The 12140-nt window shown below is 36.1% G+C and overlaps 1 protein-coding gene across 1 annotated transcript in view; it reads left to right on the top strand.

Moving 5' to 3' along the window:
- Sf3a1 (splicing factor 3a subunit 1) overlaps nt 1-12140 on the top strand; it is a 346050-nt gene that overhangs the window by 320866 nt on the left and 13044 nt on the right. The window contains exon 20 of the mRNA XM_090379835.1: nt 2684-2755. Within this exon, the coding sequence (XP_090235961.1) occupies nt 2684-2755 (72 nt within the window). The remainder of the gene's footprint in view (nt 1-2683; nt 2756-12140) is intronic.

Below are 12140 nucleotides of genomic sequence, written 5' to 3'. Positions count from 1 at the left end.
TTTTAGCAAGCACAGACCACGGTTGAAAAAAAATCCTACCTCCATGAGCCTTGCACAGTCTCTACAGGGCTGAATTGATTGACAAGGCTCTCATTATATACTCCCTCCTATCGTGTCTGGGCAAAATTGCAGACTCTGAAATTCAGCCATAGCTTGCAAATTTTTTTTTCGACATTGACCTGTACTTGTTAAGTAAATCTGCAGATCTCTTACTCTTAAGGTGATTAGTGCCATTGAGTACAACAATACCACCTTTTGTGCCCTTAAAAGATATCTGCCCTACGTCATCAACTTTTGCTCCTGGCAGACCTGGACCTGGTCCTGTTTTACCTATCCTTTTTGCATAATGTATTCCCCTTCTCCCTGATTGTAGAGTCACCAACAATAACTAGTTCCTGTGGGACCAGTGCATTCTGCCTTGGAGATTGCCACTGTGTTGCCTGATGCACAGGAGTGAGCTCTGGCTTTGAGTTAATCAGCTGAGAGCTTGATGGGCCCTTCTTATTAATTTCCTCGAGGGCATCCACCCTACACTTCAAACTCTCATAGACGTCCACCAAATTTCCTCGCTGTCTCTGCATCTTGCACACACAAAGACATCCTCCTTGGCTAGATCATGTTCTGTTCTAGACAGGTCAGCAAACATTTCACATTTCGCACATTTTTTTAGACTGTGATGCATTGGAGAATCGCCCCTTCAGTTCTTCCCCTAGCTACAGCACTCTGTGACCAATCTGTAAGCGTTGTTTTTCTGCTCTAGTCTTGGTTGTGATTCTGTTTAAGTACAATTTAATTGACAATGAAATTTAATGAATTTTACTGATTAATTGATAATACTGTGCTATACTAAGCTAACAGATTTTTAATACAGTGCTACATGTTTCACTATCTAGTTTTACATTAAACCTTGTGCTATCTAGTTCGGGGTATATGTTGTATCATATAACAATGGCAGCAATTTACGAACAGTATATCTACAGACACTAATTATTAATTTCCAAATCGCTATCTAAATTCAAAATAAACCAAGGAGCTTGACGAGGACAATAAGCTACTTATAGAAAATAATTTAATATAACAATTAAGTCAATAAAATGGCTAAGTATGATTAAAAACTTAGCGTTCGCCGGAGCTGCAAAACCTTGTCCAACACGTAGATTGGATACTCTTACCGATACTAAGTAATAACCTTCAAAATCTCTATCTAAGTTCAAAATAAACTATCATAACTAGGAATATAAAGCTACTTCTAGAAAATAAATTAATATGCCAATTTAAGTCAATAAAACAGTGAAAATTTAAGAAAAACTTCTCTGTTAGCTGGAGCCGTAAAACTTCGCCTGCACGGAGCTGTTGTGCACACAGGCATTCCATGTGTTTACCTAAATCAAGTTTTTAATGTATGCTAGAATATAGAATTTTTATAAATAAATTTTTAATTCTACAGTTGTGCCTCCGTATCCGCTGATTCAGTTACCCGCGGTTAGCCACGGGGGGGAAAAAACTTAACACTTGCTACTCATGTGTCCAACACTATGCTTCCTTTTATTTTTTTACTGTCATGTATGGTTTGGTCACCAACATTATAATGGTTCATTAGAGATTTAACGGATGCACCATTTTCAAACTTTTGAATAATTTCAAGTTTTTGTTTAATTTGAAAGCTCAGCTCCTGCATTTGCCCATCATTTCTAAACAAACAATACGATTTCTAAACAAAAAAAAATAAAAATAAATAAATAATAGGTACTATCAAAAAAAAAAAAAAATTCTGACATTTCTGACATAAATAACGAGACAAAATTTGTCCTTTTGCGGTGCGATGGAACACACAATTGACGCGATACACTAAATCAAACTAAACATTTGGGGGGGAGGGTGTTTTGAGCAGTATGTGTGAAGCCAGCGGGGGTTGCAAGATAATAGGTACACTAATCTCACAATGATGACTTATAACGGCGGTTCTTGTCGCTTATTTATGACTTTAATTTTATGATTTCATAATTTCAGCTGTTTGATTTTTTTTTTAATTTGGAGTCTTGAAGTGTCCCTGTAAATCGAGAGTCTGTTGTACTTTATTATTACTGTATTTAATGTTGGTAGTGTCTTAACGTGTGTTTAATTTATCAATTAAACTTTATTATACGTACGAGACAGACAATTGAGTAACATTATTATGTACGAGTTATCGAAACACCCTTGTATGTACAAGAAAATCATGTTATATATGAGGTCAGCAGGTGTTCGCTTATATCCGCAGATATAGGGGTCTTACTGTAATAATATAAATTTATGTATTCTAGGTTGAGTTAAAAGAGTTATTAAAGTTATTTTATCTTCAAAATTCAAATGGCAGTGAATAAATATAACAATTTCAAAAGGTTAAGCTAGGTTGCTAACACCAAAGCCAAAGATCAGTGGAAGATTTACTATAGACCAAGATTACTTAGTGAGGGGATAATTTTTTTTGGTATGCACTTAGACTAGGTGATACAATGTGTGATTATGTATGTACATATGTATGATTAAGTATGACTAAGATATATAAAAAGTTAATTGCTGATTACGAAATAATCTTATTATATATAAAAGTTATTGAATGTCAATTAGCAATTGAAATTACATATGTCGATATAGTACTCTGTGGTTTATATAGCTGATTTTCCCTCCTTTCTTTATATAGATATCTGTTATCAAGGCCAAAATCCATGAAAATATTGGAATGCCTCCTGGGAAACAGAAGTTGCAATATGAAGTATGAATCTTTTCGTGCATTTCATATTTTAATTACTTTTGATGTATGTGTGAAAAATTACTTTCTAGGATATTATTTTTCAACCAATGTTCCACAAACATTGGTGGTGTTTATATTAAAAGAAAAAAAGTTGCATATACAGGGTGTTTCATAACATGCAGGCCATACTTTTAGGATCAATTCAGGACCTAAAAACAATGAAAAAATTTTATGTAAATTTATTTGATTCTGAACAGTTATGGAGCTACAGTTGTTACAGTTTAAAAAAAAAATGGCATATGTGTGGCGTACCTGTGGTAGATGGTTTTATGTGAAACATCCTTCACGTTTCTTTTAGGTATTTTGATTTGTATATATTGATAATGAAATAAAAGAGCTTTTGTATTGTAAATATTTTATTGATCATTTACAAATTTTCATAATTTCAGCTGGAAGACAAGATACAATGGATTTGTGATAACTAAAGTAAGAGACTTATACTTGTGATTGCAATGTATCTAAATGTCTCTGGAAAACAGCATCAGTTGAGGTACCTGATCTTGTAGTTGAAATTGAGGGATTAGTGTTTAGAGTTAGATCGAATGTTTCTTGCAGGAAAGTAATTAACAGTTTAATTTCTTCTAATCCAAAATTCACTTTGAATTCACCACTCATGATCATGGGTATTTTATGTAAATCTTTCTTTAAGTGGTTCACCTTGAATTGAGTACAGCAGCAAAACAAAATGAATGAAGTCAATTATATCCTGTATGTCACTGTTAGGAGAAATATAGACAACCGTTGTAAATATAACTTGGCTGTTGGATAACAAGCATTTCGCCATACATATATCGCCAACAGGTCGAACACTGACTATTGAATCAGTCATTTGTTGATAGATGTCATCTATCAACAAATGACTGGTATGGCGTAACAATATGTACCTTGTCCATCCATCTTGTTGTGATATATTCTGACTTCATCCATCCGTTTGGTTTCACGCTTGAATTGAACAGTAATTGAAGTTCAGGATGCTGACACGCTCATTACTGTCCAATCAAATCTCAAATAGCAAGATTTGGCATTGCTGTGTAATTGTGTTGGTGAGGTCAGCGTGGTGTGTCCGTAGACTTTGGCAGTTGAACGAGAGAAGTGAGAGTTCCTTCCTATCGTGGATGAATTCGAGCAAGCTGTCCTGTTTGTAGCCGATTAGTCATGAGCCTGGCGCAATCTCATTTTTCGGTGGTGGATGTGCCGTTTCTCAGGCCATGATAAAAATCACTTAAGAGATTTTTACATGGTCTCAGCAAGACCATGTAAAGTCCATTGATGTCAGTTATGTGTGACAGAGCAACATAAACCAGCTGCTGTTCATGCCACCTTGCAACTTATGTATTGTCATTGCACAAGCCAATATGAGAGGAAAGTTATTTTTTTTGGCATAGATTGTGCGGTTGTTCACTGATATACTCATGGTTTGTCTTGCAAGCGGCACGGCTATGGGATTGTTGCTGCTTGCTTGCATATATCTAGCTGCTTTATTGCGAGCTGACTTTCTGATCTTAGGCAAGGTGGTAAATTCAAACCACCATTGTATTTGACCTTAGATAATTTATCCACAGCGGCGTTAGCGAGCCCATCAGTAACGTGCACTCTGGTATTGACGATATACAGCTTTCCGGTGGGAGCTTGTAAGGTAATCCGACATTTTATAGTTTCTGGTGAATGTGTGCTTCTTGCTCTGAGTTTGTGCAACCCACGATGTCTTGCTCGCCTGATTCCACTTTCTCCTCTGCGGCACTGAGGATCTTGCGGTTGTACTTAACAGAATTATTTTCCAAGTAGATTCATATACCGTTTGGTTGCTTGCCAAAAATTGTCATTGCACCAAAGTAAGTGACTTTATTTCCTCTGTCCATAACATACATTTTGCCTTTTTATGATTTATTCAATATATTCAATTTGAAAGAGAAAAAAAAGCATATAATTTAAGGTGAGAAACTTAGATATACACTGATGTGTTAAAGATGAGAGAAATGTGTAGGTAAGCTTATAATGAAGAATGACATACTCCATTGTGTAAAGCAAAAATATTTGTATGAATATTTTTATGAATTCAAGGTACATGCTGTGTAATAGATTCCCAGTGGTAAATAAGGTCACCACATGCAATAATTTGTGAACCACTTGGAAATGTAGCTCATGGCTTTCTTAAAATTTTAGATTTCTGAAAACAACCTTCATAAGAATGAACTTCACCAATCTAAAAACACCTTGACCAGTAACTCTCTGCCCTAGGGGATCACAGTAATACACATTGGAAACATTTAGAAACTTTAGAGCCATAACAAGATATATCAGTTAGGCTTAAATTCTTGTTATGGATCTAAAAAGTTTCCAAATACTTTCCAGTAAACCACGTACTGTTTCTCGTGTCACATCCATTGTTATGTAGGTAAAACTGAACAGGCATAAACTTGACCAACAGACTGCTAAAATCACACCATACTCACAAGTCAACTGTGCTGTTACTACGTGATACAGCTTGGTTTGGTCTTAAATTCTGCAGCTCGGCTAAAAATAGCAAACAGTAAGGTTGTTCTTAAAAAAAGTGATCATTCTTTATTGAACTGCCCTCATGTGTGTGTGTATATATATATATATATATATATTATAATCAAGAATAATGCCTTTAGGTAAAGCCAACACAGTAATCAATTGAATGATTATGGATTGTTAGGTAACCAGCTGAAATACAACCTGAAGAGAATTGTTCCACATTTTCTGGTATTTCAATTTCCATTTATACATTTGGCTTTAAGATCTTGAATTCACAATAATATTCATGCAAATATTTTTGTTTTATGAACTGGGATGTATCATCTTTCAGTATAAGTTTACCTGTATATTTCTTAGCATTTAACATATGGCGCCTCCGCCAGGTGGGCAGAGCAACAGTGCGTAGCACGTGCTTCTTGATTAGACCAGGGTTTGAGCCCGTGAGCCACCAAATACGGAGGATGCGGAAAGGTCAGGGAATGACCACCGCATATCCCCGGAGCAATATGGCCTTAGTTGCTAATGCTCCAAATAACAAAAAAACAAACAAACAAGCATTTAACATGTATGTCAATATATATATTATAATCAAGAATAATGCCTTTAGGTAAAACCAACACAGTAATCAATTGAATGATTATGGATTGTTTTCCATAATCATTCAATTGTTCTCCAAGGCTTTGAAAGTGTTCCACAGCTAAACTAGGTTATGTATGTTTTTAGCATGTCTGTATATTACACATACCTTATCAAGCTCATCCTTTTCTGCTGATCCAACCTGTACTAGTTTCCTCTGCATTTGCAGCTTTATGAAATTTGGTAATACTTTGCATTGTTCTTTTCTATTTATATTTTAAGTGGTCATAATTTAATTGGTTGTTGCCTGATTTTATTTGCCTGACGATGTTATTTTTGATTATATTATACAATGGTCATTGAAATTAAAACCACTATAAAATGCATATTATGCAAAAACTGATAATAATCTTGTCTGATTATCGGTTCACCTCTGCAGTCATTACCACAATGTAGATGGGTTCTCTAATCCAATTCTTGAATGCAGAAGGAATAAAACCCGATGAACTTTATCACAGAATTTTAGCTCAGAATGGCTCACAGAATATGAATCAATGTCAAGTCTATGAGTGAGTGAATAAGTTTAAGGATTCTTCAGTTGGGGCTACACCCCCAATTAATGGCAGAACTCAAACTGAGACCTCTCCAGATGAGTGACAAGTGACAAAACCATTATACTGTAATGGAGAATGGCTCCCAAAGCAGATCCAAACCTCATTGTACTGAGAGAGTGAAATTATCTGCTTACTGGCATGAAGGATGAGGTTTTGATATTCCTTAAGCAGCAATTCAAGAAAATAAAAACTATTTTACTTTACAGACACTTGGGCAAATTTGAGAAAGAGGTATAAAGACACAAACTCATAGCCACTGATAAATTTAAGGAACTTGGACCCATCAGACCACAGCCCTCTTGAAGCTAGGCCTTTGCATAATTATTTTTGACATTGATATGGGTTACCAGGATTTTTTTATAGGTAACTTTAATCAAGAGATCAAAATGAAATTCATGACCAAATCAAAGGTACAAAATTTGTCAGTTAGGTGATACAAATGTCCTGGAAGGGTCTACAAAATTATAAAATCACATGGCAGAATTTCTCTGTAATGGCCAGCACAGATTTAAGGAGTTTACACCTGTACTTAAATGTTTTAAATGGCTTGGCTTCAGTCACATCTCAAGAACATTTCCAAAGCATTAGATCTCTTGCCATTATACTGAGGAGAAGAGAATAATAAGAAACCCTCACGCTCTTATCAAAGATTCTACCAGTCCAAAACACTGTAAAAACTAGATTTATGCAGGTTAGTGAGGATTCATGTAGTGTTAGTGTGGGTTATGTTGGTTGCATTGTTCATCCGGCCTCTTAGCCTAGGGGCCTGTGTTTTCACACAAAGACTTCTAATTTACCATCCAGCACCAAGAGGAGGCGGACCAGGAAGTAGGAGTATAAAGCACTGGTGTGGCTAACACTGTGGTAGCCAAGGCCACAGACAGGGAGAGCACAGTAGTAAAAAAAAAGTGAAAATTAGAAAGGAATAGTGGGTGATGGCAAGTGGGAGGGGGGTTAAAGCAGTAGAGAAAAAGAGGGAGGCAATAGTGAAGGCATTCACCTGGTTGAAAGAGGGAGAGAAGGGGTGCTCCAGGTCAGGATGCCCATCCTGCTCTGGGAGTGGGAGTTGATAGTTGGCAGTGGGAGTTACCCACCAGGTGGGGGGGCACTCAGGGTGATGAGAAAGGAGTGGGGGAAGTGAAAGAACAACCACCCATGTGTTAGGAATAAAGAATCATCGAAGGGAGGGTCCCTATGTTGGAGTTCTTTTGTGGAGACTATGTCCCACACTGATGACAGATCAAGTCCTACTGGCCAGTGTCTGCTTGGATGGGCATGGGAGGATAGGAGAGATAATTTGTGATATTCGTAACTACTCTTTCACACACTACATTTATTCCTATTTTATGCTTTTTTCTGACATTTTATGCTACATTAATTTTTTTTTCTGTTAAATTGTTTTTTTTTTTTTTTTTTTTTTTTTCCCATGCATCCATCCTTTCTATCACACCAGGGGTGGGGAATGCAATGGTGTAGTGAATTTAAGATAAAATACTTTAGGATTAACTTAAAATAAAATAAAATTATTTAAATTTAAGAACAGCTAAAATAAGGATTAGTATTAATACAACTTCATACGAATTTAAATTTGTGTCTTTCTCACTCTCACCCGTGTTTCCATTCATTCTTTCAAGCATTCTTTTCACTTATTCAGTTGCATTCTCTCTGCTCTGCATCCCCATGCCCCTCAACTTACTATTCCTGTTCAGTTGGGAGGTAGTCCTGGCTGCATGTCTTGCATAGCCATGGAAATATGCAGTGGGTGTATTGATGTTGTTAGTAGCTAAGTTAATTTGTGTTTATGTGTATATTTTAAAACTATATATTTAGCATTGTGTTTTCATACTCTCAGTTACATTCATACCTTCATTCACTTCCTTTTACCAAAATTCTCATTCACTCTCTTTTGCTTCCTTGCTGGTCACTCTCTTTCACCATAACTTTGCATTCTTTATCTTTCACCACAATTTCGATTTCAGTCTGTCATATTCATTCAGTGCCCAGCACTTTCACTCAATTCTTTTGCACTCATTCATTCATTTCATACATCCTTCTTTCATTCTACATTGCATCCCCTTGCAACAAGCTTACTAATATTATTCAGCTGAGTTGCTTCCCCAGCTGCCTGTACACCCTTTATATTTACTCAGTAAGTGAGTGTGGGGCCTCAGGTCCCTACTCATGTCAGGGTAACCATTGGGGATGGCCCAGTCATCAATTCATTATGTCCACTGGATATCTTTCAGGGTGCTTGTTACAACTACCCTGTCAGATTAAAATGTCATCATCTGGGCATTGTGGGAGACATGGGCACTTTGGCTATGGATTATTGTTTGGCTGTGGGGGAGGCTGTAGGGCCTCTCTCTGCATGTTACGTCTAATTTCGAATACCTGTTAAGTAAAGTTTTTAAATGCCTTGTATGTATTTTCATCTATAATAAATTGATGTTCTTGTCCCCTTGAAAGGGGGCCAATTTCAGCTGTTAACTGTGTTCTCTGGATTAACTGTCAGAGGGTTATCTTCAGAGTTCAGAGAACACAGATTGTACATTCATAAAATTGTACATTAATAAAGAATATGTGCCCAGTCTTAAGGAAGTTAGTTTTGCCTTTAGGGAGCCATGACCTGTCAATATGAAGTTTGTAAAAAGTCCAGAGGTGTACCACTTTGGTGGCTTTGGGTTAACCATTGCCACCTGTGGCAGAAACCTTTTGGTAACAGCATGTCTGGTTTCCTGCTCCCAATTTATTGCCATTGCTCATGGAGCTTTATGACTATTCTTTTTCTCTCAGCCTTGGTGTTATTGGCTGTGTTGAAGGGCTATCCTCAGAAATTTTGTGGGTATGCCTTTCCTGTGTATAATATAGGTCTCTTTTGACTATTTCCAAATAAAGTGGGAGAGTGCCAGCCAGCACCTGCAGTCCTGGTGTGTCCATAGTGCAACATGCTCTGGTGATTGTGAGAAGTATTGTCTCTAATTTTTTCCTGTTTCTGACTGCGAACACTGCTCGGTATATGATTGCCAAGGTCTTCCTTTTGAGCCCCTTGTCTGCTCTCCTGATTCTGGCAATCATGCCTGCATAGTTTCTCACTTTTCTTGGCAAATATGCTAAATGGGGATAGAAAGTTGATTTAGAATCAAAAACAACCCCGAAGTATTTTAATTCTGTTACCATTTTTATAGTTTTTCCATTTATTTTAATTTTTGGGGGTCTTCTTATATCTAGGTTTCCTTTCAAAAGTATGGATTTGGATTTTTCAGATGATGTCCTGAGCATGTGTATTTGTGCCCACTCCTGCAATTGCATGAGGGCAGCATTTGATCTTTGCTCCATAACCACTCTTGTGTTGCCTTTTACAAGAAGAATCAAATGTCCCGGCAGTAGTGAGAGAGGAATGGAACTTAATGAAAACACCTTCCAAACCAGGAACCTCAACAACTTGAATTCTCCCCCCACCACCACCACAGACATCTCATTTATGCTGGCCATACTCGGTCTTCTCAACTTCTTACACTTTTCCATGTTATTCTTTCAGTGGATAGTGGCATCAAATGATGCAAGTTGCAAATAGAGTATCAGCCAAAAAGAAAGAAAACACTTTCTACATCATCTGTCCATCCCCCTCTAGTAATTTATCTAATTCTTATTTAAATTTATTTGAGCTACCCACTTCTGCAACACCAGATGGAACTTTCATTCAACAATCAGTTACTATTCTGTTCAAAGCAAATCTTCTCAGATTTATCCTACAACCATTCTTTTTCAGTTTCATTTTATGTGCCCTTATGTGTATTGTAAGAGGAAAAAAAAAAAAGTATAGATGCCATCATACTTTATTTTATTCAATCCATTTAAAGCCATAAACACTTCAATTAGGTCTCCTTGCAAGTATGTAGTTGTAGTTCCCAAGTACTGCAATTTGCAGATCCAAAGTCTTTCGTGGTAGGAATATCCCTTTATGTCCTTGAATAAGCTTGTTGCTCTTTTCTGCACCCATTCTAGCAGTTCCAAATCTTTTAATATAATTGGGAAAGGACATTACATGGTTTCTATCCATATGGCAAAATTTATACTATATATATATTAATATATGTGTAATAATAATATTATACCACATGAAAATTCTTAACAAATATGTTTTATTAAATTCATATATAATATAAGCTCAATACTAACACTAATACAACTACATCCTCGCAAGTATGTAGTGTAGTTCCCAAGCACTGCAATTTGCAGATCTGAAGTCTTTCGTGGTAGGAATATCCCTTTATGTCCTTGAATAAGCTTGTTGCTCTTTTCTGCACCCATTCTAGTAGTTCCACATCTTTTAATATAATTGGAAAAGGACATTATATGGTTTCTATCCATATGGTAAAATTTATACTATATATATATTAATATATGTGTAATAATAATATAATAGTATTATACCACATGAAAATTCTTAACAAATATGTTTATTCAATTCATATAATATAATATAAGCTCGATACTAACACTAATTTGTTAGCAGGTGACATTTCAGGATTCTTGGCAAGCCCCATCTTCAGACCATAAATGACTTTGAAGGAACTGGACTTCTTACTTCTTGCCTACTAAAATTAAAATTTTAGTTGTAAATTACACTTAAAATACATTTTAAGAACAATTTCTCTGTTGTTTCCACTCAGGCATTGGAGGCAAATTGCTGCTATGGATAAAGAGATGGTTTTGTGGGAGAAGACAGAGAGTGGTAATTAATGGACACTGCTCTTCATGGGCTAATGTTATTAGTGGAGTCCCCCAGGATTGCATGTTGCCCGCCCCTCAATGATATAAATTTCACTTTTTGCCATTTAATCTGAATACATTAACAAAAAGATAGAAATATGAAATTACTATACTAATTTAGACACTAATAACATTTAATATATGCAGATGATCCTGCATATATTAAATATAGTAAAAACTAATTCCACAAAAATAGTTAAGAAACATTTAACAGCTATGGTTGGATTACTTAGATTGCTTAAAATTTAGGTTTAATATGAAGTTCAGCTGATAAGCAGTGCTTCTTACAATTCTGTGATAATTATTGATGGGCCTATTGTTGAGGATAATTATATCCTCAAAAATAGGCCCATCAAGTTCCAGTTGAGTTCTCCATGTAGCTAACAGCGTATATTTAATACATATGCAGTAAAATTTCTGTGTGGTGGTTCATTTATTATGTTATTTTATACGGAAGCATCTTTGAACATGTATTTATTAAGTTATGATAATTATTATAAAGCAACAGGGATTACCTTTATTTTAGATATAGGAAGCTTCTTTTCCAACTCTGCACTGGTCAGCAAAGTGAAACTGTTGAACATGGAAGACTGCTGCACAAATTGGAGCAGTGTGGCATTGGAGGCAAATTGCTGCTATGGATAAAGAGATGGTTTTGTGGGAGAAGACAGAGAGTGGTAATTAATGGACACTGCTCTTCATGGGCTAATGTTATTAGTGGAGTCCCCCAGGATTGCATGTTGTCCATTGTTATTTCCTGTATTTATTAATGGTATTGATGAAGGTATATCGGGCTTAATGTCTAAGTTTGCAGACAATATTAAGGTTGGCAGGGTTGTTAATGACAGTACTCTTCTGCAACGGAATCTAGAAAAGTTAAGCAT

The sequence above is a fragment of the Mastigoproctus giganteus genome, chromosome 8, assembly GCF_048544385.1.
Source record: "Mastigoproctus giganteus isolate SK-2022 chromosome 8, ASM4854438v1, whole genome shotgun sequence".
Lineage (NCBI taxonomy): Eukaryota > Metazoa > Arthropoda > Arachnida > Uropygi > Thelyphonidae > Mastigoproctus > Mastigoproctus giganteus.
This window is presented reverse-complemented; position numbering and strand designations above follow the sequence as displayed.